Source organism: Hylobates moloch, unplaced genomic scaffold, assembly GCF_009828535.3.
Source record: "Hylobates moloch isolate HMO894 unplaced genomic scaffold, HMol_V3 SCAFFOLD_1, whole genome shotgun sequence".
Taxonomy (NCBI): Eukaryota; Metazoa; Chordata; class Mammalia; order Primates; family Hylobatidae; genus Hylobates; species Hylobates moloch.
Window position 1 is genome coordinate 209,520,929 of NW_026652276.1, and position 27,720 is coordinate 209,548,648.

At 44.7% G+C, this 27,720-nt stretch overlaps 2 protein-coding genes and 2 pseudogenes across 4 annotated transcripts in view; 2 read left to right on the forward strand and 2 right to left on the reverse strand.

Moving 5' to 3' along the window:
* GARIN1A (golgi associated RAB2 interactor 1A) overlaps positions 1-18,753 on the forward strand; it is a 45,414-nt gene extending 26,661 nt beyond the window's left edge. The window contains exons 6-7 of the mRNA XM_058426460.1: positions 6,729-6,847; positions 18,632-18,753. The gene's annotated coding sequence lies outside the window, so the exon portion shown is untranslated. The remainder of the gene's footprint in view (positions 1-6,728; positions 6,848-18,631) is intronic.
* Positions 7,321-7,364, reverse strand: LOC116809884 (U7 small nuclear RNA; annotated as a pseudogene).
* Positions 7,803-7,870, reverse strand: LOC116809878 (U7 small nuclear RNA; annotated as a pseudogene).
* Positions 10,588-27,362, forward strand: GARIN1B (golgi associated RAB2 interactor 1B). 3 transcript variants are annotated; one of them, XM_058426439.1, is made up of 8 exons: positions 10,588-11,029; positions 12,139-12,323; positions 14,256-14,508; positions 18,632-18,753; positions 18,984-19,034; positions 22,152-22,189; positions 25,518-25,685; positions 26,715-27,283. In XM_058426439.1, exons 1-8 carry the CDS (start codon positions 10,781-10,783, stop codon positions 26,726-26,728), a joined length of 1,080 nt encoding a protein of 359 aa, XP_058282422.1. In that variant the 5' UTR covers positions 10,588-10,780; the 3' UTR covers positions 26,729-27,283. The 3 variants fall into 3 exon arrangements, with proteins under 3 accessions (XP_058282422.1, XP_032609427.1, XP_032609428.1); XM_032753536.2 differs by lacking the exon at positions 18,984-19,034 and having other exon boundaries at positions 10,589-11,029; positions 22,146-22,189; positions 26,715-27,360; XM_032753537.2 differs by lacking the exon at positions 18,984-19,034 and having other exon boundaries at positions 10,594-11,029; positions 26,715-27,362.
* Positions 27,363-27,720: the final 358 nt, after the last annotated feature.

The window sequence follows — 27,720 nt, forward strand, 5'->3', positions numbered from 1 at the left end:
ATCATAAAAAATGATCAATAGTCCCCCCAAAAGGCAAAATAAATGAAGGAAAGACGCAGAGAGCAGATGGAACAAATAGAAAACAGTGATCAATATGGTAGATGTTAATGCAGCTATAGCAATAATCACAGTAAATGTGGACAGTCATTCTAAACCCATAAGTTAAAAGTCAGAGATTGTCAGATCAGCTTTAAAAATGGACCAAACTGTGCCGGGCGCGGTGGCTCATGCTTGTAATCCCAGCACTTTGGGAGGTCGAGGCGGGCGGATCACGAGGTCAGGAGATCGAGACCACGGTGAAACCCCGTCTCTACTAAAAAATACAAAAAATTAGCCGGGCGTGGTGGCGGGCGCCTGTAGTCCCAGCTACTCGGAGAGGCTGAGGCAGGAGAATGGCATGAACCCGGGAGGCGGAGCTTGCAGTGAGCCGAGATCGCGCCACTGCACTCTAGCCTGGGCAACAGAGCGAGACTCCGTCTCAAAAAAAAAAAAAAAAAATAGACCAAACTGTATGCAATCTACAATAAATCTCTTTTAAAAATGTAAAGACAGAAAGGTTAAAAGGACAGAGAAAGCTATGTAACACACACCAAAAGAAAGCTGGAGTAGCTATTTTAATATTAGATGAAGTAGACTCTCAGGCAAGGAATACTAGCAGCCATAAGGAGGGCATTATATAGTGATAAAGGGATCAATTCTCCAAAAAGATAAAATAGTTTTGAATGTGCAGGCATGTAAAAATAGAGCTTCAAAATACTTCAGACAAAAACTGTTAGAACAAAAAAAAAAAAGACAAGTTCACAATTATAGATCAAGACTTCAATATTCTTCTCTCAGTAAGTTGATAAAACAGGCCATAAAAATCAGTAAAAATACAGAAAATGTGAACAACACTATCAAACAGCTAGACTTAATTGGCATTTATCGAACATTCTATTCAATAGTAGTACAATGCACTTCCTTTTCAGGTACACATGGAATGTTTATTAAGAGAGACCACATTTTGGGCCATAAAATAAACCTCAACAAATTTCATGCAAAGTGTATAATCAGACCACGACAAAAGTAAACCGTAAATCAGTAACAGAAAGATTTCTGGGAAATCCCAAAATATAAACTACACACTTCTTCATAACCCATGGATCAAAGAGGACTAAAGGGAAATTTTAAAGCAGTTTGCGCCCAGCTGAATGAAAACAAAAATATAGCATATCAAAATGTGCAGGGCAGGGCACAGTGGCTCATGCCTATAATCCCAGCGCTTTGGGAGGCCAAGGCAGGAGGATCACTTGAGACCAGCCTGGGCAACATAGAGAGATACCATCTCTACAACAAATTTTAAAAATTAGCTGAGCATGGTGGAGCAGCTTATAATCCTACTGACTCGTGAGGCTGAGGCGGGAGGATCACTTGAGCTGAGGAGTTCAAGGCTGCAATGAACTATGATCTTGCCACTGCGCTCCAGTGTGGATGACAGAGCGACATCTTGTCTCAAAAAAAAGAGAAAAAGAAAGTGCAGATGCTGCCAAATCAGTGCTTGGCAGATTAGTAAACAATTCAGTGGGGCCAATTAGGGCTTGGGGGAAGATTTCACTACAGAGGAACAGCACGAGAGGTGACTCAACGTTGGAGGATGCATTTGTCAAAACCCATAGAAAGGTATGCCACAAAGAGTGAGTTTCACTGTATGCAAAGGAAGAATATCAATTGACTGTCAGGGGAACCCAGGTTGGAATGCAGACTGTGACAAATGAATCTAACTGTACTATATCGAAGGGAATGCAGATGAAAGAGCTCACCTCAGTAGCTTTGGGAAACTACACTGGTTGGCTAAAGACCAAAAGAAGTGCATAAAAGCTGTGCTTTAGTTCAGTGGTCCCCAATCTTTTTGGCACCAGGAACTGGTTTCTTGGAAGACAGTCTTTCCACAGATGGAGGGTAGGGGGCGGGGATGATGATGATGGTTTCGGGATGAAACTGTTCCACCTTAGATCATCAGGCATTAGAGTCTTTTTTTTTTTTTTGAGACAGAGTCTCACTCTGTCACCTAGGCTGGAGTGCAGTGGCACCATCTCGGCTCACTGCAGCCTCCATCTCCCAGGCTCAAGCAATTCTCTTGCCTGAGCCACCTGAGTAGCTGGGATTACAGGCGTGTACCACCACACCTGGCTAATTTTTGTATTTTTAGTAGAAACGGGGTTTCACCATGTTGGCCAGGCTGGTCTCAAACTCCTGACTTCAGGTAATCTGCCTGCTTCGGCCTCCCAAAGTGCTGGGATTACAGGCATGAGCCACCGTGCCTGGCCTAGTTAGAGTCTTATAAGGAGCACGAAACCTAGTGCAGTTCACAATAGGTTTCGCATGCCTATGAGAATCTAACGCCGCCGCTAATCTGACAGGAAGCCAAACTTGGGTGACAATGTGAGCAATGGGCAGAGGCTGTAAATACAGATGAAGCTTCACTCACTGTCAGCTGTGCGGCCCAGGTTCCTAACAGTCTGCAGCAGCCTGGGAGCTGGGGACCTCTGCTTTAGTGGGTAAATTTGTTTCTCACACAATATGGGTTAGCAATTCTGAAACTACATTACATTATAATGTTCAGCATATTAGGATTGAACAAATAAGGAACGATCATGAGAGCCAGCTTTCTCTCTGTTAGAGGAAGGAGTTCAAAATAGGTCAATGGAATCCTGCAATATGGAGCTTTCTGTCTTCTTTCACTTAGCCTTACTTACTGTTGCATGAGTCAATAGTCTGTTCCTTTTTGTCGCCAAATGGTATTCCACTGTGCGGATGTAACGCGGTTTGTTTATCAACTCACCTGCTGAAGGACATCTGGGTCATTTCCAGTTAGGGTGATAAAGCTGCTAGAAACATTTCCCTCATGAACATACATGGAATTTGGTTTCCATGTGTTGTCAGTATGATCCTTCCACCCCATCCCCCAATCCAGAACAGTTTCTTGGCCTTTCCTTGTCTTTCTTGTTCTCAACTGTCTTAGACAGCACAGGCTTTACCTTTTCACGTGGGTCTGTCTGTTGTTTCCTCATGATCAAACTTGGGTCTTGTTTTCTCGGCAGGAGTGCCCCGGGAATGGAGCCATGCTGTTCTCACAGCTACACGTTGGGGGACTGATTTTGTTGTCTGCCAGATTTTTCTACCATAACATTATCATTTCCCCTTCTATAATTCAAGGTTTTTCCAAAAATATATCCCAAGATTGCATTGATACCAGTTCTTCATCAAAATTCCTCTACTCACCAGCCTTAGCCTCTATTGAAAACTTCTGCCTGAATCAGCCGCAACTCTGATGGCGCCAAATGGTGATTTTTTTGGTGTTTTGTTTTTGTTTTTGTTTTTGAGACAGGATCTCACTCTGTCATCCAGGCTGGGGTGCAATGGCATGATAATAGCTCACTGCAATCTCCACCTCCCAGGCTCAGGTGATCCTCCCACCTCAGCCTCCCAAATAGCTAGGACCACAGGCGCGTGCCACTACACCCAGCTAATTTTTGTAGAGACAGGGTCTCGCTGTGTTAGCCAGGCTGGCCTCAAACTCAAGTGATCCACCCACTTCAGCCTCCCAAAGTGTTGGGATTACAGGTGTGAGCCATGGTGCCCTGCCAAATAGTGATTTTCTGCTTCCATTATCCCTTCTACAATTAAGAGTTGGCATTCTACTATAAGGAAGAGGTTCCTCTCTCTCTCTCTCTCTCTCTCTCATCAGTATGACTCATAGGTTCCAATTTTATTCAAGAGTTTGTAACTCATTACTGTCATTATCTGCTTTGACATTCAAACAGTCCCAAATTTGGCCTGCAGGAGCACCTCCAAGCTGTCTTCTGCATTCTTTTGACTTGTCTGCATCATTCTTTGAGCACTTCCTTCCTTTCTGGCAAACAAGAGTCTCCACTCTTATCTTGTACTTTTCCTGCCCCAATCTTGGAATCAGCCATTTCTCCAAGAAATCCCAGTTCTTTAGAGTGGAAGATGGTATTTGGAAACCAATCTACACACTTAATGTGCTTCTTCCTACCATGGTGTCACTGCTTCTAGGCCCTCTCAATGGACAGATTTAGAAAAACACACACACACACAGACATCCATATATGCACAGACATTTTTATACACTCATGCACCTATACTATGTATCTCCATCTCTCTCTCTGTCTCTATTTATTTATAGATTTTAAACTGAGTTCATTTTGATATCTCCAATTTCAGTCTACCGCCTCAGGGTTCTTTCTAGCCTTCCCAAGCTTGCCATGCTTACAAGAACCTTCTCCCACAATGAGAAACCTGGCTACCATGATCCTCAATACGTTTACTTATTTGCTTATGTAACTAGACTCCCAATTACACTGGCTGACTCCCTCACCCGCCACTGCCCCTACTGAGCAAGCCCTCTGTCTTTGAGAAGCTCTCTCATCTGCCTCATCCTTCATCCCTGGGCATCCTGCGATCCCAGAGCCTGGTGGGCTCACCTCTGTCTGCTTCCCTGCTTGCTGCCACACAGCAGGCAGTAAGGCAACTCCTCATGGGACTCTGGGAAATGCAAAGGGCTACAAGGGGGTTGGAAGGCTGCAGGTTGTATTATTGACATTCACTGTTCCATAGGCTGAAGGTCCTGGGGTGATGAGGACTCAGGGGCCTGTCTGTAGCCTTTGTCAGAGGACATGGGGTATGCTCTCTCCTAAAAGTTTTTTTTTAACCATTTTATTGAGGTATGATTGAGATGTAAAAAGCTGTATATATTTAATGTATACAACTTGATGAATGTGGGTTAAGTATATACCTGTGAAGCCAACCCTACTACCATCAAGGCCATAGACATACCCATCAACTCCTGAATTTTCCTCCTGCCCTATTATTATTTTGTGTGTGTGTGTGTGTGTGTGTGTGTGTGTGAAGAACATTCAATATAAGATCTACCCTCTTGGGAAATTTTAACTATATAGTACAGCGTTGTTAGTGGTAGGCATGATGCCTCATAGTAAATCTCTAGAACTCATTCATCTATCCTACAACTGAAACTTTGTACTCTTTGACCATCATCTCCTCATTTTCACCTCCCTACCCAGCTCCTGGCAATCACTGTTCTACACTCTGCTTCTATGAGTTTGACTAATTTCTTTTTTTTCTTTGAGACAGGGTCTCTCTCTGTCGCCCAGGCTGGAGTACAGTGTGGCATGATCATGGCTCACTGCAGCCTCAATCTCCTGGCTTCAAGCAATCCTCCCACCTCAGTCTGGGAACACAGGCCCTGCTAATTTTTATTATTACTATATTTTATTTTTAGAGATGGGGTCTTGCTATGTTGCCCAGGCTAGTCTTGAACTCCCGGGTTCAAATGATCCTCCCGCCTTGGCCTCCCAAAGTACTGGGATTACAGATGTGAGCACCCTGCCCGGCCAACTATTTTTGATTCCATGTATAAGTGACATCATACGGTATTTGTCTTTTTGTGTCTGGTTTATTTCACTAGGTCCATGCATGCTCTTGCCTATGGCAGGATTTCCTTTCTTCCTTTCTTTTCCTTCCTTCCTTCCTTTTTCTTCCTTCCTTCCTTTCCTTCCTTCCCTTCCCTTCTCCCTTCCTTCCTTCCTTTCCTTCCTTCCCTTCCCTTCTCCCTTCCTTCCTTCCTCCTTTCTTTCTCTCTCTCTCTTTCTCCTTCCTTCCTTTCTCTCCTTCTTTTCTTTTCTTTTCTTCCCTCTTTCCAGGATCTCTGTGGCCTAGGCGAGAGTGCAATGGTATGTCATGGCTCACTGCAGCCTTGCTCTCCCAGGCTCAAGCGATCCTTTTGCCTCAGCCTCTCAGGTAGCTGGGGCTACAGGCGCATGCCACTGCACCTGGGCAATTTTTTTTTTTTTTAATTTTTAGTAGAGACAAGGTCTCACTATGTTGCCCAGGCTGATCTCAAACTCCTGAGCTCAAACAGTTCTCCCACCTCGGCCTCCGAAAGTGTTGGGATTACAGGTGTGAGCCATTGCACCGGACCAATTTCTTTCTTTTTTAAGGCTGAATTGTCTCCTGAAAAATTTTAAAAAGCCCTCTTTTCTATTTGGAGGTGTATCCTATTCTCATGAGGTAATCCTTCCGTCAAATCAGCCTGAAGAACTGAACAATGGTGAACCCAGCTGGGCTTTTCTGTCTCTAATGAGACAGTGCTGTGACTGATAGGGGATTTCTGAAGGGTTTTCTTGGATTGTTTTCCTGAGCTGATTTCTCACTCCCTCAGACTGCTCTTCTCCAATTTGGGGAGAGGGAGGGAGTAATTTGTGAGAACACGGACCATTTTATTAATTAGCATTCTTTCTCTATTATCAGGCTATCTCCAGATTTTATGTCTTTTCTACCCTTTGGCCGCCTGACTTAACCTCTTTCTTTGTTAGGTTATCAATAGTTAATCTTTTGTTTTTTAAATAAACTACATACTTAATGTGTATGGCAAGGGGAGTCATTCTGTGACATAGCTTCTTCCCACGGGTTGCTAATTGTCCATCAATATCCCTCATCCTTAAATAATAAATAATTCTCCAGTTCTAGGTGGGCTCATGGCCACCCAGTGAAAAGCTACATTTCCCAGCTTCCCTTGTATCTGGGTGTGGCCCTGTGCCTGAATTCCAACCAATAGGATGTGAGCAAAAGTGATTATGCCATTTTTAGGTCATAGCCTTAAAAGGAATGAATGTGAACTCCCCATTCTTTTCCCCCTTCTCACCGGCCAGGATGCAGACATAATGGCAGGAGCTGGGGAAGCCACCTGAGGACCCAGAGCTCAAAGCCACATGTTGAGAAGGGCAGAGATACTGTATCCGTTCTGGACTGTTGACCTTTGAACTATTACGTAAGAGAAAATCAAAATTCTATTTTAAGTCACAATACTTTGGGGTCTTTGACTACCTGGACTACATCTTAAGCAGTACAGCTTCATGCCACTACCTTCACCCAGAAGCCTGTACCTCTCCTTTGTTTACACATACTTCTGTTTTCTTATTTCATGTTTTATGTCCATGTTTTTACAAAGTAAAATGTTTAGCGGTCCAACTAATTTTTTTCAAAGAACCAGCTTATGGATTTATTTTGGTGTGCTTAGTGTTTTGAGATTATTTTTGTTATATTTGAATGAATTTTAAGCCATTTATAGAATCATGGGGCCACATACTTTTCTTCTCAACATTCTTTCTCCATTGTTTCATTGTCCTGTGCCATCTAAACTTGCTGGAAAGAGGTCTGAGGCCAGTCTCCTTTTATCCCCTGGGTAGACTGTCTGCTGCTTCTTTCTGGATGTTTGTAGTATAATTTTTTTTTTTTTAAATATGGGGTTTTCCAGTGAAAACCAGAAAACCTGCTAGATAAATTCTCTCTCTCTCTCTCTCTTTTTTCTTTTTTAGACAGAGTCTCACCCTGTCACCCAGGCTGGAGTGCAATGGGGTGATCTCAGCTCACTGCAACCTCCGCCTCCCGGGTTCAAGCAATTCTCCTGCCTCAGCCTCCCAAGTAGCTGGGATTACAGGCGCACGCCACCACGCCCGGCTAATTTTTAGTATCTTTAGTAAAGACGGGGTTTCACCATGTTGGCCAGGCTGGTCTCGAACTCCTAACCTCATGATCCGCCCGCCTCCATCTCCCGGGTTCAAGCAATTCTCCTGCCTCAATCTCCTGAGTAGCTGGGACTACAGGTGCCTGCCACCACACCTGGCTAATTTTTGTATTGTTTGTAGAGACAGGGTTTTGTCATGTTGGCCAGGCTGGTCTCAAACTGGCCTCAAGTGATCTGCCCGCCTCAGCCTCCCAAAGTGCTGGGATTACAGGTGTGAGCCACCACACCCAGCCCTGCTAGACAAATTCTAAAAGAGCTGTAACACTTAGCTAATGCATTCTTTATCCCTAAGATTTAGGAACTTCACAAGAGCCAGTGGCTTCTTTGCTCACTTTACCTGCAATATAGTACATTCTGTTCTTTTGCTAAATTAGGACATTTTTTGGTTTGTTTCAGAAATGGCTGTTTCTTTTTAAGTTTTTTATTACTTTTTTGAATTTCATTTGTTCCCTAGTCACTGGTCTCAATCTGTATGTTGGATCAACATGTTTTCTATATCTCTCATTTCTCCCCAGTCAGTTCATCTCTCTCCCCAGCTTTATTGTATGATATTTATCCCAGCTTTATTGTGTCATATTCTCAAGCCTGTCATCCATGTTGCTGACTCAGTTTTCTGTCATGCCAGCTGTACTTCTTATGGCTTCTAACATGACTTCCAGATCTTGCTGTATTTTCCAATATTCTACAAAGCTTTGCACTGCTTATGTAATAATAAAGTGTTTTAAACAGTGACATAGATTTAAATGGGACAGACTTGCCACAAAGATAATAAAACTTAAAGCTTCAGGGCCTCTAATTCATATGGGCCTTATGAGGCCCTAGGAGGACCTCTAGCAATTTTGTATCATACTTTGTGGGGGTTTTAATTTTATTTGTTAAGTTCTAGCATATTTTCACTGTGGTGAAATACCCACAACATAAAATGTACCATTTTAACCATTTTAGGTATGCAGTTCAGTGGCATGAAGTACATTCTCACTGTTTCGCAACCATTACCGCCATCCATCTCCACAACTTTTCGTCTTCCCTAACTGAAACTCTGCACCCATTAAACAATAACTCCCTATGACCCCCTCCATCCGGTCTTTTTATTTTTTTTATTTTATTTTATTTTTATTTTTATTTTTTTGAGACGGAGTCTGGCTCTGTCGCCCAGGCTGGAGTGCAGTGGCGCAATCTCGGCTCACTGCAAGCTCCGCCTCCAGGGTTCACGCCATTCTCCTGCCTCAGCCTCCCGAGTAGCTGGGACTACAGGCGCCCACCACCACGTCCGGCTAATTTTTTGTATTTTTAGTAGAGACGGGGTTTCACCATGTTAGCCAGGATGGTCTTGATCTCCTGACCTCGTGATCCACCCGCCACCACGCCTGGCTAATTTTTCGTATTTTTAGTAGAGACAGGGTTTCTCCATGTTGGTCAGGCTGATCTGGAACTCCTGACCTCAGGTGATCCGCCCACCTCGGCCTCCCAAAGTGCTGGGATTACAGGCATGAGCCACTGTGTCTGGCTCAAATTCTGAACTTATTACATAATGAATTAACCATCAAGGTCAAATGTAACACATATAGACAAAGAGTTTGACAACCATTACACACAAAGGACAAGCATGGAGGCTGACTTTTGTATTTCATTATAAAGTCAAGGAGAAGCCTAAAGGGCCTGGAGGCTCTCCCCATCCAATTCCATCAGTCCTTCCCTCTGGTCGTTCAGATCACACCCCTGCTCCAGCACCTGTTACAGCTCCTGGCTCAGTAAACCAACTTCCGGAAGTTGGTTTACTGAGCCAGGAGCTGTAACAGGTGCTGGAGCAGGGGTGTGATCTGAACGACCAGAGGGAAGGACTGATGGAATTGGATGGGGAGAGCCTCCAGGCCCTTTAGGCTTCTCCTTGACTTTATAATGAAATACAAAAGTCAGCCTCCATGCTTGTCCTTTGTGTGTAATGGTTGTCAAACTCTTTGTCTATATGTGTTACATTTGACCTTGATGGTTAATTCATTATGTAATAAGTTCAGAATTTGAGCCAGACACAGTGGCTCATGCCTGTAATCCCAGCACTTTGGGAGGCCGAGGTGGGCGGATCACCTGAGGTCAGGAGTTCGAGACCAGCCTGACCAACATGGAGAAACCCTGTCTCTACTAAAAATACAAAAAATTAGCCAGGCGTGATGGCACATGCCTGTAATCCCAGCTACTCAGGAGGCCGAGGCAGGAGAATCGCTTGAACTCGGGAGGCAGAGGTTGCGGTGAGCCGAGATCGCACCATTGCACTCCAGCCTGAGCAACAAGAGTGAGATTCCATCTCAAAAAAAAAAAAAAAAAAAATTCAGAATTTGGTCCAAATTAGAAAACAGTTTCTCCCAGGAATGGCCTTGAATAGTGGTCAGCCTGCTTGATTCTTTCTCCCTGACCTAGCAGCCCATGATTTGGGCTCTTTCCTCCTCTGGTTCAGGGGTGAGGGACGCTGTCACTCTCCAAGAGGGAGAACAGCTTGGGACCTAGCAGAGCTGCTCATCAGTGTTCTATTCCACCCAGCCAGCGCCCTGACAAAGCCAGCCTCTGGATAAGAAACTAATTACTTCTCCTGCTTCTTCAGTTTGACCTCCTAAGGGAAATAAGTCCTGCAGAAGTAACCAGCCTGCCGCGGCAGAACACAGAGCAGGCACCAACTGCCCTGCAACTGCTACCATAACCTGCAGATCCACCAGGGTGTTGGGGGCCCACATGCAGCAAAGCTTAGGAAGACAGGGTTTTCAATGGACATGCAGCTTTTAAAGTTGTGTGAGATAGGTTGCATTCAGAGTAAGGAAGACTTGAAAGGCAGGAAGGGCATTTTCCTCTTAGCAGTGGAAGGAGCTTCCTAACAGCCCTCATTGCTTGCTTTCTGCCTGGCTCACTGCTTTTTCAGCAAGTTCTGGGAGGACTATGTCCTGGGGTTCCGAAAAGGGCTGGGGAATGTCAAGGCAAGGATAAGGCACATAAGCTCTCTGGAGGAAAAGGGAGGCTCCTCTGCACTTCCCCTTCCTGCAAGTCCTCCTGGTTTTTCATGATGTCATCCATTCATCATTGTGAGCTGACTGGCGGTCCCATCCCAGGGCTTGGCCAGCTGCCCAAGGCCAGGAGGGGAGAGAGAGATCCCAGGACAAATGTGCAGCAGGCCCCTGAGCATGTGTAGAAATGTTGTCATCATTTCCACATAGAAAGACTTGGAGGAATTCAAAGAAGACAGTGAAAGTCACAAGATCCTATCCAACCTTCCCTTCCCTGAATGCCTGGGAAGAATTCAGGGGCCTCTTGCCTGTGGATGGAGAGCCGAACCCTGGAGTGGGCCTAGGTGTGGAGGAGGGACTGCTCTGCCAGGTGGTTCATTCTCCAGAATTCAACCTGTTTCCTGACTCCGTGGTGTTTGAAAGCAACTTCGTCCAGGTACTCTTGGGTGGCGCAGAATAGCACTTTTTGATTCCTCTAAACCTGTTCCCAAGATATGACTGAGAGAGTCCGTCCCTGAAACTGGGGCGGAGTGAGAACTGAGGCAAGGAGAAGCTAGTGGACCTGGAATGCAAGGCCACCCTCATTGACCTGGGCTTTTCTGAGCCCCAGACAGGGCTTCTCCTACAGACAGCTGTCACCCAGGGGTCCTCTGCTCTGAGGGGAGAATTTGGTATTCTAATCCCCTAGTTTTCTTCAGCCCCCAGGCTGTCACCTGAAGTAGATGAACAAAGAGGCAGCGAAAAGAGATGCTTCTTGAGAACAATATTGCGGATTGGAGAAAGAACAGCACCTGGGGTCCCAGAGACAGCTGGGCTCAGATTCCAGTCCTCTGCCTTCTCCCTGGGAGGTGACTGTGCAAGTAACCTGTGCAGCCTGAATCTGGCCCCTTGATTGTAAAAGGGTTGAACTGACCTGAGGATGAAATGCAAATACAGCAAGCAAAGTACCTTGTCTAACAGGCACTCGGCGCACATTTGTCTCCTTGCCTGGGCTCTCCTCTTGTTGGATGGAAGCGAGAATAAACACCACTTTGGAGTTAGAGAGGACCTTCCTGTTCAGTGAAGGTGCAGGACATAATAGGGTCCCTCGGGGAAGGACCAAGAGGATACATTTTTCAAAGAAGGCCAGGAAACAGTCCGGGGAGGATTGGCAGAAATGACAGATGGCAGGGAACTCCTGGGTTGTAATTCTTGCTGGCAATTGTTAACTATGGGTGGTTGAAATATTGTTTAAATACTAGTAGTTGTTTAACCAATACAGTGGTTATCTACAAGAATTGATTTTTGGCCCCAACTGCCAGGGAATATTTGACAATGTCTGGAGACATTTTTTGTTGTTGTGATTTGGCTGGTAGTGCTACTAGAACTAGTAGGCAGAGGTCAAGGATGCTACTAAGTATTCTCTAGCGTGCAGGGCAGTATCCTGCCCTCAACAAAGAATATCCAACCCCAAACATTAATAGTGTCGAGATTGAGAAACCCTGGGCTGAAACAGACTGCGGCTTTTGCCAAATGCTCAGGTTGTGCCTGGGGGCTGTGTTGCAGGTCAAAAGGGGCAGGAATTGGAGAGACATCTACAAAGCCTCCAACACCATGGCCCTGGGGGTGACTTCCTCGGTGCCCTGCCTGCCCCTCCCCAACATCCTACTCATGGCCAGTGTCAAATGGCACCAGGGGCAGAACCAGACATGGAACAGACCATCCACAGCCCCCAACATCTTCCTGAAGAGGTGAGCAACGCAGATGAGAATGGAGGACAAGAGGGGTGAGGGGTGGATGCAAAGTGGAGGTTGCTTGACTACTAAACTCAAGGAGAAGATAGAGATGTCATCAGCAGTGACATTGATTTTTTTAGACAATTGATTTTTTAGACATCCTAAGACAGGTGGTGCACTGGAAGGACAGAGGCCAAGTGGGACAAAGGGAGATGTCATGTGGACAGGAGTGAGGGGCCAGTCTACCTGCCCACTTTCTTTCTCGCTGCACGGATGCCACTGAATTCATAGGAAATCTCTCAGCATTGGGCCCAAGGGCAAGGAGGCAGTGAGTCTGACAGATGGAGCACTGGTTGGGGAAAGGAGATTATTTCTAGTTCTTGGTATGCAACTAACTGGACTCAGTTTTTAAAATCACAAGTTATTTGCTGCTCCTCAGTTTTCTTTTTCTTGTTCTTTCTTTTTTATTTTTTCAGACTGAGTCTCAAAAAAGACTGTCGCCCAGGCTGGAGTGCAACGGCGGGATCTTGGCTCACTGCAATCTCCGCCTCCCAGGTTCAAGTGATTCTCCTGCCTCAGCTCCCCGAGTAGCTGGAATGATAGGCGCCTGCCACCACACCTGGATAATTTTTGTATTTTTAATAGAGACAGGGTTTCACCATGTTGGCCAGGCTGGTCTTGAACTCCTGACCTCAGGTGACCCACCCTCCTCAGCCTCCCAAAGTGCTGGGATTACAGGTGTGAGCCACTGTGCCCGGCCAGTTTTTTTTTTTTTTTTTTAACCAGTAAAATAAATGGGACTAAGTCTCACTTGGAGCTGTAGCAAATAGTGACATCATGCTTGTCAGGGACAAAGTAGCCTTTTTAAATTTTGGGGCCTCAGGAGGCTGAGGCAGGAGAATGGCGTGAACCCGGGAGGCAGAGCTTGCAGTGAGCCGAGATCGCGCCACTGCACTCCAGCCTGGGCGAAAGTGAGACTCCGTCTCAAAAAAAAAAAAAAAAAAAAAATCTGTAGGATATCTCAAGAATCTCTAGAAATTCCCAAAAGTCCAAGAAAACCCTTCATTTCTGCATGCTACCTCGGTGACACACCTCTCCATGATGTTCTTGGTGTACCTGTAGCAAGTACCACCCAGTCCCAGCTAATATTAGATCCAAAGCCAGATCCTTGAACTTTAACTCCCTTGGAAAGACTAACTGTGGCATTAAACTCAGTAAATGCACAAGCCAGACAGTGGGGCAAGCTCCTTTGGTGCTTTCAAGAAAGAAATTTCGGCTGGGCGCGGTGGCTCATGCCTGTAATCCCAGCACTTTGGGAGGCAGAGGCAGGTGGATCACCTAAGGTCAGGAGTCCGAGACCAGCCTGACCAACATGATGAAACCTCGTCTCTACCAAAAATAAAAAATTAGATGGGCCTGGTGGCACATGCCTGTAATCCCAGCTACTGAGGAGGCTGAGGCAGGAGAATCGCTTGAACCCGGGAGGTGGAGGTTGCAGTGAGCCAAGATCGTGCCATTGCACTCCAGCCTGGGCAACAAGAGCACAACTCTGCCTCAGAAAAGAAAGAAAGAAAAGAAAAGAAAAACAGAAAGAAATTGCAAAATCCTATGACTCTAGCCACCTAACCTCCTAGGCTGTCTCTCTCAAATAGGATCTAGGGCACACGAGAATCATGGCAGGGTAGGTGGAAGTTACAATGCAAATTCCAGGGCCACACCCAATTCCTACTGAATCTGAATCTTCAGTGGTGTCTTCAGGTGTCTGCATTTTAAACAAGCTCAGCAGGTGTATTTGGTCTCCCCAACAATTGAGCAGCACTGTGCTAAAGCACCTCTTTTCTACCTCCAAAAGCCTTAGTCCTAAAGGAGACCTTCCTCATTTTAACGAGACAGGGTCAGATCGGATGCAATAGGGTTGTCAATGTGTGTCTTCCCTGGGGGCTTCAGGATTCTCCCATTGAAGTTTGTGGAGCTCCAGGTATGTGACCACCATCAACGCATCCTGCAGTTGAGGACAGTCACTGAGAAGATTTATTACCTAAAGCTCCACCCTGACCATCCTGAGACTGTCTTCCACTTCTGGATCCGACTGGTTCAAATTCTGCAAAAGGGGCTGTCCATCACCACCAAAGACCCTAGGATTCTTGTCACTCACTGCCTGGTACCCAAGAACTGCTGCAGCCTCTCAGGAGATTTGAAGGTAAGTGAGCACCATTGCCAGCCTGCAGCCAAGGCCAAAGCAGCGAGGTAGAGCTTAACCCAGCTGGTATGTGAGTGCCCTTTGAAGGTGATCTCAGCGCGAGGCCTTTTCTAAACAGCTTTACTGAATATCATTTAGAACAATAAAATCCACCATTGTGGATTTTATTGTTTTATAATTGTTTTGTTTTATATATATTTTATATAAACAATTCTATATAAATTGTTTATTGTTTTATAAAATCCATCATTGTGGATTATATTGTGGATTATGTTGAAACCACACTTTCAACACTTTCAGTAGATTGTATAGAGTCGTGTAACCATCACCACAATCCAGTTTCAGAACATTTCCATTACTCTAAAAAATTTCCCCTTGCCCATTTGCAGTCATTCCCTGTTCTTACTCTCAGCTCTAGGCAACCATTATCTGTTTTTAGTCTATACACATTCATCTTAGGCATTTCATGTAAATGGAATCTTACAACATATAGGCTTTTGTGTCTGGCTTCTTTCACTTAGCATAACATTTTTCAGGTTCATCCACATTGTAGCATGGGGCCAACTCCAGGGCAGAGTCACAGAGTATTTGTCGTTTTTTTGTTTTGTTTTGCATTTTTTTTTTTTTTTTTGAGATGGAGTCTCACTCTGTTGCCCAGGCTGGAGTGCAGTGGTGCGATCTTGGCTCACTGCAACCTCTGCCTCCTAGGCTCAAGTGATTCTCCTGCCTCAGCCTCCCAAGTAGCTGGCATCACAGGCACACCCCACCACGCCCGGCCAATTTTTGTATTTTTAGTAGAGACAGGGTTTCGCCATGTTAGCCAGGCTGGTCTGGAACTCCTGACCTCAGGTGATCCACCCACCTCGGCCCACCAAAGTGCTGGGGTTACAGGCGTGAGGCACTGTGCCCGGCATTGACCATTTTTTCAATTGGGTTTTTTCTTCCTATTGCATTGTAAGAATTCTTTGTATATTCTGGATACAAGTTCTTCATCAGATGCATGATTTGAAAATATTTTCTCTCAGTCTAAGAATTGCCTTTCATTTTCTTAATGATGTTTTTGAGGAGCAAAAGTTTTTAATTTTGATAAAGTGCAATTATCAACTTTTTCCTTTTTTTTTTGAGACAGTCTCGCTCTGTTGCCCAGGCTGGAGTGCAATGGCACAATCTTAGCTCATTGCAACCTCCATCTCCTGGGTTCAAGTGATTCTCCCACCTCAGCCTCCCAAGTAGCTAGGATTACAAGCATCCACCACCACACTCAATTAATTTTTGTAGTTTTTGGTAGAGACAGGGTTTCATCATGTTGGCAAGGCTGGTCTCAAACTCCTGACCTGAAGTGATCCCTCTGCCTCAGCCTTCTAAAGTGCTGGGATTACAGGCATGAAACTTTTTCTTTTATGAATCAGGTTTTTTATGCATATCTAAGAACTCTTTGTTCATTCCAAAGTCACAAAGATTTTATCCTATGTTTTATTCTAGGAGTTTTATAGATTCAGCTCCTACATTTAGGTCTATGATCCCTTTTGAGTTAATATTTACGTATGGAATGAAGTAATGATCTAAGTACTTTTTTTGTGTATGTGGATATGTAATTAGCCTAGCACCATTTGTTGAAAAGACTATTCCTTCCCACATTGAATTGTCTTAGCACCTTCATCAAAAATCAATTTACTATCAATATAGGAATTTATTTCTGAATTCTCAGTTCCATTCTGTTGACTTATTTGCCTATTCTCGTGTCAATACAACAATGTCTTGGTTAATGTAGCTTTACATTAAGTTTGAAAATGGGTGATATAAGTCTTCTAATTTTGTTCTTTTTCAAACTCTGTTGGCTATTCTAGATCTGTTGCATTTTCATATAAATTTTAGAATCAGTTTGTTAATTTCCACAAAAAAAAACCTGTTAGAATTTTGATAAGCGCATGTTGAATTTATACACTACTTTGGGGAGAAGTGCCATCTGATAATATTGTGTCTTCCAATATCTGAATATGGAATGTCTTTTCATTTATTTCAATACTTTAGTTTCTCTTAGCAATGTTTTGTAGCTTTTGTTTTGTTTTTAATAGAGATGAGGTCTTGCTGTGTTGCCCAGGTTGGTCTTAAACTCCTGGGCTCAAGCAATTCTCCTGCCTCAGCCTCCCAAAGTGCTGGGATAACAGGTGTGAGCCACATGCTCGGCCTATTTTGTAGTTTTTAGTAGACAAATTCTGAAAGTTCTGCACTTATTTTATTAAATGTTTTCCTAAGTAACTTATTGTTGTTGATGCTGTTGTGACCAGAACTGTGTTTGTGTTTTCTTAATTTCATTTTTGGGTCATTCATTGATGGTATTAGAAATACAATTGGTTTTTTACTATTAACCTCATTATACATTATAGCAGTTTTACGGATTCCTTGGGATTTTCTACATACACACACCACACACACACACACACACACACACACACACACACACACTCATGCCATCTGCAATAAGGACAGTTTCACATCTTCGTTTCCAATCTAGATTTGTTTATTGCTCTATTGCATTAGCTAGAACCTCCAGTACATGTTTAATAGAAGAGGCAAAAGCAGACTTGTCTTGTTCCTGATCTTAGGAAAAAGCATACTTTTTTTGCTATTAAGTATGATGCTTATTATGAATATTTGTAGATGCCCTTAATCTGGTTGAGGAAATTCCCTTTCTTCCTAGTTTATTGAAAGGGTTTTCTTTCTTTTCTTTTTTCATCATGAATGGGTATTAGATTTTGTTAAATGCTTTCTTTGCATCTATTAAGATGATTATGTGGTTTGTCCTTCATTCTGTTAATATAGTATATTATATGAATTGATTTTTTTAATGTTAAACCAACTTTGTGTTCCTGCAATAAAATCTGCCTGGTCAAGGTGTATATACTTCTTTTTTATATGTTACTAGATTCAGTTTGCTCACATTATGTTAAGGAATTTTGCATCTATGCTCATGAGAGATATCGGTCTGTAATTTTCTTGTGATATGTTTGTGATCCTCTAGCTTTGGTATCAAGTTAATATTATCCTCATTGAAGAAGTTGGAAAGTATTCCCTCCTCTATTTTCTGAAAGAATTCATGAAGCATTGCTATTACTTCTTCTTTAAATATTTGATAGAATTTACCAGTGAAGATACCTGGGCATTTTTGTCCCAGAACATGATGAATGTAAGTCTGACTTCAGCTACAACGGAAACTCCATGAAGGCAGGGGTTTTTGTCTGTCTTCTTTACTGCTGTATCCCTAGTACCTGGCGCCTAGTTGGCGTTCAATAAATATGGAATGAATGAGTGACTATGGACATGGACAGCATGCACAACTGGAGCACTTTTGAGTATCACAGGCAGCAGGAAAGAAATTAATTTTGCCCCTATGTAAAAAGCAGCACACTATAGGATATTTCTTAGAGAAATAAAGTTTTAAAATACTAATTAGGCTGGGCGCAGTGGCTCACGCTTCTAATCCCAGCACTTTGGGAGGCCAAGGTGGGCAGATCACGAGGTCAGGAGATCGAGACCAGCCTGGCCAATATGGTGAAACCCTGTCTCTACTAAAAATACAAAAATTAGCAAGGCTTGGTGGCAGACACCTGTAGTCCCAGCTACTTGGGAGGCTGAGGCAGAGGTCTCAGTGAACCCAGGAGGCAGAGATCTCAGTGAGCCGAGATTGCACCACTGCACTCCAGCCTGGCCATAAGAGTGAGACTCTGCCTCAAAAAAACACTCCACTAATTAAATTTCTATAACAAATATATGATTCCCCTACATTTAAGTATAAAACCAAACAGCATAAACTTTATTAAAGCTTATATTAATAGGCTACTCATACATTATATTAAGGTATATTAATAGGAATAAGTATCTGTTAAGTTGTGTTAAAAGTATGTAATGAAGATATTACCCTTAGGCACAAAAGGACATTTTTATCAATATGAGGAGTGTAAACCAAAAAATATGGCCTCAGAATTGCCTCTGTGAGCAGCTGGTGTGGCTGCACTTTGGAAAATTTTGAGTTCCAACACTTTAGAGTCTGGACCATGATATTAGGAAAATGTGAAGACCCCAAGGCCTTAACCACCTGGTTCTGCTTTTTTTCTTCATATAGTTAGTACAGAAGAAACTCCAAGCCTCCCAGCCCAGCGAGAGCCTCATTCAACTAATGACCAAGGGGGAGAGTGAAGTCCTGTCTCAGATTTTTGCCGACTTACACCAGCAGAACCAGTTGAGGTACGTGACTTAAATCAGGCCAGCCTCTGACATTCCTTCCTGCAACCCAGATGGTCTGGGCTGTGAGATCCAGAAACCAAATATCTTGGTTAATGAGCACAGGGTTTTACCTGACCAGGCATAGTGGCTCACGCCTGTATTCCCAGCACTTTGGGAGGCCAAGGCAGGTGGATTGCTTGAGGTCAGGAATTTGAGACCATGCCCCCAACTAATTCTTGTATTTTTAATAGAGACGGGGTTTCACCATGTTGGCCAGGCTGGTCTGGAACTCCTGACCTCAGGTGAGCTGCCCGCCTCGGCTTCCCAAAGTGCTGGGATTACAGGCATGAGCCACCGCGCCCAGTCACTGTTCAGTCTTTATCCTTGACTCAGGAAAACCTTCTTCCAGCTCTCCTTGCCTTATTCTCCTTCTCCACGTAGCAAGCGTGGTTGGCTTGACTCCAGAGGAGGACTACTATAAAAAATGAAAAGTCGCTCTCCAACAATGAGGATAAGTTAGGTATACAGATGAAAAGGTAAAACCTAATTTCTTTTTTTTGTTGTTGTTCATTTGTTTATTTGAGACAAGAGTCTCACTCTGTCGCCCAGGCTGGAGTGCAGTGGCACAGTCTCGGCTCACTGCAACCTCTGCCTCCTGGGTTGATGTGATTCTCCTGCCTCAGCCTCCCAAGTAGCTGGGATTACAGACACACATCACCATCCCCAGCTAATTATTGTATTTTTAGTAGAGACAGGGTTTCACCATGCTGGCCAGGCTGGTCTCAAATTCCTGACCTCAAGCAATCCACCTGTCTCGGCCTCCCAAAGTGCCGGGACTACAGGCATGAGCCACCGTGCCCGGTCACGTAAAATCTAATTTCTAATCCAGTTTCTAGTCCTACAGAGAAATAACCAAAACCATTGTTTAAAACATTGTCAACTTATTGGATTTACTTACCTGCTCACCCAAGGTCTCTGCTTGGACTTTATGGAGCTTCTGTGTTCGTTTTCTTAATATAGAGTCTGTTCTTGAAAGCTCCATGCTACAGATCTATCTTCTTCATGGCTGAGGAAATGTCGCTATATGTACAGATGACTTAGCATTAAGTCTTGGTATAAAACTGGTTGGTTTAAAAGAGACAGGAGTTGAGCGTACTTACACCAGAGGGTACCACAGAATATTCAGTCCCAGATAAAGTGGGATCCAGGGTCCTAGTGCCTGTTACTTATGGTTTAATAGAAAGGGGAGAACAGAAATAAATTAGTAAATATCACCAGGAGAGAAAAATGAGGTGTCAGAGAGGAGAATTTTGTCACAACAGGAACCAGTTGGACCAGCAGTTCAGAGGCAGAACAAATTCCCTTTCTTTCTGAGCACTGGTAATAAACTGAAAACCAGTACAGCTTGGAGGAGGCAAGCGCTTATAGCAGCGAAGAGCTCACATAGACATGGGCCCAAGTCACTGCTCTGACTGCACCCTTGAGCATATCGAAACTTGGGGGCTCAGTTTTCAGATCTGTAAAATGGAAATGAAAATAGTGCCAACCTCATCCAGATGTCAGGATCAAATGAGCTCATACGCATCAAACACTTAGAATGCTCCTCAGCAGATTTAGAGGCAAATTGTAAGTAAGGTCTCAATAAGTATTAACTTGTATTATTAATTCTAACTGGGCTGGAGGTAGAAAACTATTAACACAAGAAAAAGACTTATCTGTTGCCCAGTATAAAGCATATATCCTGGAGATTGTCACTCCATATATCATACAGAGCTCTGTAATTAAGGAACTTCTCGATGAGATGTCATATTGCTGAGCTAGGGGGCACTGGACTCTAATAGAGCAAGGTATTTTGAAACTACTTTTTGGCTATCTCAAAATATCAAATCACTTTCCTTCCTTCCTTCCTTCCTTCCTTCCTTCCTTCCTTCCTTCCTTCCTTCCTTCCTTCCTTCCTTCCTTTTTCTTTCTTTTTTGAGACAGAGTCTCACTCTGTCGCCCAGGCTGGAGTGCAATGGCATGATCTCAGCTCATTGCAACCTCTGCCTCTCGGGTTCAAGTAATTCTAATGCCTTAGCCTCCAGTGTAGCTGGGGTTATAGGCACTCACTACCATGCCTGGCTAATTTCTGTATTTTTATTAGAGATGGGGTTTCACCATGTTGGCCAGGCTAGTCTCAAACTCCTGGCCTCATGTGATCCATTCACCTCAGCCTCCCAAAGTGCTGGCATTATAGGAGTGAGCCACTGTGTCTGGTCAAATCACCGATTTTTAAATTACTATTTAAAGAACAGCTTCTGTTTATACCTCATTGGCCACACTCAGTCACATGACCTCGCTCAACTGCAAGGGAGACTGGGAAATGCATTCCCCATTTTGCATAGCCATGTACACAACACAAAATTAGGCACTGTGTCCCCATGGGAGAAGGCAAAAAGGGTCACTGGGGGCCTACTGGCACTCTCTGGCACAGACAGCTTTTAATATTTCTAGAAGTTGAGAGGAGGCTAAGGTCTGAAGGAGAAAATAGGTAATAGACAGCTAAAGAAAGGGTGAAGAAGGGCCAGGCAGGTTAAGGGAATGGGCAGATGCAAGGCTGAGGCTTCTGCAAAGGAAGAAGCTTGATGGAAGGCCAGTGGGGAAGAGCGGGTAGTGGTGGAAGAGAATAAGTAGAAGAGCGCAAGGAGTGAGCCAGGCGGGTCCTGGGAAGCCATGCGAAGAAATTTAGACTTCCAGTGTCATGGGAGCCTTAGCAGCATTTTAAACAGGGAAGTGACGTGATCCAATTTACATTTTGAAAAGGTCATGCTAGCTGTTGCCTGACAGTTAATTTGAAGGGAAGGAGAGATGTGGAAAAACGAGCCAGGGAGCTATGGCAACCTAGTCTGGGCAGATCAGAAGGATGTAAGAAACGAGGGGAGGAAGGGATTAGTTTTTGCTTCACTGCTATCTTGATAATTGCTTTGTACAGACATTTAGCTCCTTCTCGTCAGTTTCCCAGAATGAAGCCCCTGAGTGATGATTTTTCTCTCATTTGGGCTGGTTCTAGTCTGGTTGCAATTATTATCAGTTTTTGCACATTGGCAACAACATGCAACTTAACAGCAAATAAAATAAATAGCTGAGATGCAGAACTGAACAGATGGAGTCACCCCCTCCTCCTCAGCAAAATCAGCAGCATGGGCTCTGCTCCCCACCTCCCACCCCATTCCACCTCCCCCTTCCCGATTTTTTTTTCTGGAACTTTAATATGCGTCACACCCATCCAATATAGCCACAGCTGGCCTTTTTCATATTTATATCTGTCTCTAAAGCTTTGCATCAGGAACTTTGGAACAAGATCTGAAATACAAATTTAATGTTCTTTTCCTTTACTTTCAACTCTCATTTCCTTGATCCTGAAATGGCTCGAGTTTCAGGAGAAGCAAAAAGGTGGAGACCAACAAGAACAGCTCAGGTAAGGGAGGGCACAGGGTACCATGCCTCAAAGAGCTTTCTACTCTGGATATAAGAATAAGATCCCCGGCTGGGCGCGGTGGCTCACGCTTGTAATCCCAGCACTTTGAGAGGCCGAGGCGGGTGGATCACGAGGTCAGGAGATCGAGACCACGGTGAAACCCCGTCTCTACTAAAAAATACAAAAAATTAGCCGGGCGCGGTGGCGGACGCCTGTAGTCCCAGCTAGTCGGAGACGCTGAGGCAGGAGAATGGCGTGAACCCGGGAGGCGGAGCTTGCAGTGAGCCGAGATTGCGCCACTGCACTCCAGCCTGGGCGACAGAGCGAGACTCCGTCTCAAAAAAAAAAAAAAAAAAAAGAATAAGATCCCCTCCAGCCCCCATCCCAGTTGTCCTGGTGCTGTCAGTATTGCCATTGTCCTTCCATGATTTAGTTTGAATTCCTTTAGGCTCTCTGGCCACCACAATCAAGTTGGCACCAAGTCCTAACCAATTTCTTTCTTTGCAATGTATCTTCTATTCTTTACTTCATTTCTACACCCACAGACCCTACCCCAGCCCAGCCCTTCTCATCTCAAGCCTGTAGCACTCTTCCATAAGTTCATTTATCCATTTATTCATTCAAAACCATGCACTGAGTGCCAATTACTGTGATGGGCTTTAGGGTCACCATGTAGAAAGACACCATGTTCCCTCGAGAAGTTTATAATTTGGTGGTGTCAGATGGGAAAAATCCCCAAATTACAAAACGTCTCCTTCCAGGCAACATTCAAAGCTTATGCCTGGGTGCCAAAGGAGCACAAAGAAGGGGGTCCCTCATTCCTGCCAGGAAGCTGGCCTGGGAGGCGTGGTTTCTGATCTGAGTCATAGACAATGAGTGCAGGTGAGCTGGCTGAAACAGGTAAGGCAGGGCATTCTAGGAAGAAGAGACAGAGTCTGCATGAGGGAGCATGACACATTCTGGAAAAAGCAGCCAGTTCCCTATTTCCAGGTTCTAGTTCACGCCAAATCCACTCAATTTGGCATGCATGGCCCTGCACAATCTTCCCCCATCTTGCCCATCTCACCTGCTCACTCACTCTTCCTCTAATAGCAGCCCTCTGCCTAATCATCTTCTCCAGCCCAAATCTTTTGCTCCAGGAAACCTTAGCCATCTCATGCCTCTGTCATCCCCCATCCACTACCTTCCCCCGATGCTTCACTCTAAATCCTCCCTATCCTTCTAAATCCTACCCTTCACACAACACCTTCCTGCCAGGCTAATCCTTCCTTGGTCATAACCTCTCTTTCATTATTCCCTAGTTGTTTTATAGGTTTGAGGGATATTTCTTCAGTGAATACTAAGTTGTTTTCAGGCTTCTCAGTTATCCACAGCATGAAGCAGAGGGCTGAGAACAAAATGGGAGGCAATAAATACCCATATACCATGTCACTAATAAATTATTCCTTCACGTTGGCTCAGTAGGCAGCCAGAATATCATAAGATATTTATAAATTTAGAGAAGACTGTAGGTCCCAGGGGAACCTTGCTAACTTTCGTCTAAATCAGGGATTACAAATGCATAGGACTGCAGGTGGTATAAATGGGTAAAGGGGGCAGGGCGCCGTGGCTCACGCCTGTAATCCCAGCACTTTGGGAGGCCGAGTGGACGGATCACGAGGTCAGGAGTTTGAGACCAGCCTGGCCAACATGGTGAAACCCCATCTCTACTAAGAATACAAAAATTAGCTGGGCATGATGGCACGTACCTATAGTCCCAGCTACTCGGGAGGCTGAGACAGGAGAATCGCTTGAATCTGGGAAAGTGGAGGTTGCAGGGAACCCAGATCACACCACTGCACTCCAGCCTGGTGACAGAGTGAGACTCAGACTTAAAAAAAAAAAAAGGATAAAGGGCTGGGTGACATGGATGTAAGAAAAGGTTAACTTTTCTCTAAATTCTGTTATAAGTAAAACAACTGCTGGCAGCTGACACTTGGTGTCAAAACTGAGAAGACAGCAGGGAGTGGTGGGGATAGTGGCAATGAGAAAGTGAAAGCTTCAATTAAGACTTCCATTAGTTGTTGCCATGCTGGAATCCAGGCCAAATATTCTGATTTTTCAAGAGAAGCCAAAAGATCTGGACATATGTGGCATACCACCTTCCCATGAAATATTAAAGCATAGTATTGGCTAACACTTAGTGGGCAAACAAAACATATCTGCAGACCACATTCAGCCTGGAGGCTGCCAGCTCACAGCCCCTGTTCTAAATGGTGAGCACAGCTGTGGCTGCCTCACATTTTGTCCAAGCCTAAGAATGTTTTCTCATGTTATGCGACTAATGACATGATGGTGATTCATTTCTCTGCATTTAAACATACATTCAAACACATATATGTATAAACATACACACTCAAGACATACCCCATGGCATTAGGGTTGAAGAAAACAGATGTGAGGAATATTTCAAACATTTCTGGGACTTGAGAAAACAGCTAGAATTTTAGGGTCACAGGGTATCTGGCATCATGGGACCTACCACGGCCAAGATGTTCCTAGGCTGAAATTGAATTGCGATTAACCACCCCAGGTGGCCTCCAGGCTTTTCTCATTGGGCGAGGGAGTGTTGTCTCTCAGTTTAAAAAGACTGTTACACTCCAGCCTCTGGAACTTTTGGATGAAAAAGAGACTTACAATTGGAAAAACCAGAGGCCCAACAGCACCTGTGGGGCTGAATCTTTCCACTCACCACCAGCAGGTGGTATGGCCTATTATTGCAGTGCTTCCCAAACTTTAATGTCCAAACAGTCCCCCATAGATCTTGTTAAAAGGCAGATTCTAATTTCTTGGGTCTAGCGGGCTTGAGACTGCGATTCTAACATGCTCCCAGGTAATGCCCAAGGTGCTGGACCGCGGGCCATCCTTTGAAGAGCCGGGGCCAAGTGCACCAAGAACAGGCTCCGGCTTAAGGCCCTCTGGGTTCAAGGCCATTGCTAGTTCAGCTAGATGAGTCTCCTGGGGAAATCCACTCAGTTAACCCATCTGAATCTTATTGGGTCTCTCCTTTTACTGGTGCTGCCTTGTTCATGTGACATAGTTGTAAGAACGTGGACTCTGGAGCCAGGCTGCCAGGCTTGGAATTCTGACTCTGCCTCTCCTTGTTTGACAGTTGGTAAATTATTCACCCTCTCTGACCTTACAGAGGTGAGGATTAAAGGACCATGAATGCATGTAATTGTTTGGAATGGTGCCTGGCACATCATAAGCACCCCCCAAATGTCAGCTGTAACCTGTGAGTGCTCTGTGAACCAGTATACAAGCAAATGCATTTCTTTACTTGATCTAGGGAAAGATTCTTCCCGTGAAGACAGTATCCCTTGCACCTGTGACCTACGTTGGAGGGCTTCATTCACATATGGAGAGTGGGAAAGAGAGAACCCCTCCGGCCTGCAGCCCCTCTCACTACTCAGCACTCTGGCAGCCTCCACCGGGCCACAGCTGGCCCCACCCATAGGTACAGCAATGGGAGGAATCCCCTGCCATTGTGGGGCAGCCCTGGCATTCAGCCTCAGGGCTGGGTCAGATCCTGGGGTCCTGAGGGTGATTCCAGAAAGCTGTGGGGTGTGGTCGAGGAATGCTGGCCACAGAGACCTCAGCCCTCTTTTCCCAACTGGGCTGAACAAAACCGTGATGTGTGGCACCCCCAGGGCCCCCAGAGTTCCCCCAGATGCTGTTGATGCTATAGCTGCTTTCTCTTGCTGTATAGGAGGTGTAAGAAATCGCCTCTGCAGACTCCCCATGTGGTCTTTCCTCTCTTTTCCTTTCCTGGAGCTCTTGAAGAGCCTTCTTACTGGTTGGGTTGGGATGCAGAGAGTGAAAAGGAAGTAGGCTAAGGGGGCTGGGGTGTGGTCAGACCTCCCTAAGGTCCCAGTCCTTCTGTCTTCATGCTCAAGGCCCATTCGTCCATCCACACATTCATTTAACAAACATTTGTGAAGTACTTCCTACGTGCCTCTGTCTGACCAGAGATAGATTTCCTTAAAAGGGAGGGGTGATTTCTGTTTTCTAAAGTAAAATATCATTAATAAATCACCAACTCTTTTTTTTTTTTTGAGACGGAGTCTCACTCTGTCACCCAGGCTGGAGTGCAGTGCCATGATCTCGGCTCACTGCAACCTCTGCCTCCCAGGTTCAAGTGATCCTCCTGCCTCGGCCTCCTGAGTAGCTGGAATTACAGGCATGCACCACCACGCCCAGTTAATTTTTGTATTTTTAGTAGACACAGGGTTTCACCATGTTGGCCAATCTTGTCTCGAACTCTCGACCTCAGAACTCTCAACCTCAGGTGATCTGCCTGCCTTGGCCTCCCAAAGTGCTAGGATTACAGGTGTGAGCCACTGGGCCCGGCCACCACCAACTCTTATAAGATACCTCTTATAGATAGTTGACAATTTTTTAAAATTAGCATAAGTATCTGTGTGCCCGCAAAAGAGCTTTTTAGGTAATTTATATACTATCAAACACTTTTCTCTCCTACACACAGGAAATTCTATTTGAGCCACCCTTCCGCACTGGGAAGAATCTATGCAAGCCTCATCAACACCACTTTGCAGCATTCAGCTGCTGAGGGATTATCAGGATGGAGAGGAGGAGAAAACTGCAACCAAGGAAAAATAGAGTCATCTCACGGTGACAGCAGAGCCTTTCCAGCTGTACATAACCACGTCCTCGCCACTGCACCTCAGCATACGCCACCTCCGTGCCACTGCCAGAGCTGGCCTAGCAAGATGCGCTCTCAGAATGGCCGGGCCCAAGAGATGGAGGAAAGGAGTGAAAGGGAAGTAGGACCAGAAAAGTGGAAGAAAGCAAAATGGAGGTGACGAGAAAGGTGGCGGGAGAAAGTCAAAGCAGATGAGAGACACAAAGAGAAGTGGTAACAGGAAATGGAAGAGACTTGGTAGACGAGATAAGGAGGACAAGAGAAGGGACACACCCCTGAGAGATGCTCACCAAGCTTCTATTTACCTAATATAAAACTTGAAAGTAAAGCCATAAACAAAAAAAAGAAATATGTTTTCTTCCCTGCTCAGACCATTCGGGACAAATGTGAACTGCCAGACACCTTCCATTTCCCTTTCTGTCTGTTTTTCTTGCTAGTTCCTGTCTTCCGATTAAAGCTTCCTTCCTTCTTTGTTGGCCTGTTCCCTAACTTGGACTTGCTAGCCCTGTTGTTCCTAATAGAGGTTTGGGTTTGAGCTGCAGAAAGGTTCTTATAGGAGGTAATAAGACAAGGTGTGTAAGGTAGGGCGAATTTCTCTTTTGTGTTCAAATTCCCTAAGTTTGCTATTATCTCTGTGCCGCAAACACTGGCTCAACTTCTTTTTTGTATAACACTCCCTTGAAATGTTGACATACCTTGTTAGTGCTTTTTAAATTAGAGATTCCAGAGATAGGAGATATAGGCTCAACATACAGGTTAATCAGAGGTTTGCCAGTTACAGATGAAAGGAGTCATGAAGGAGTGTTTGTCAGATGGTCTATGGACCAGC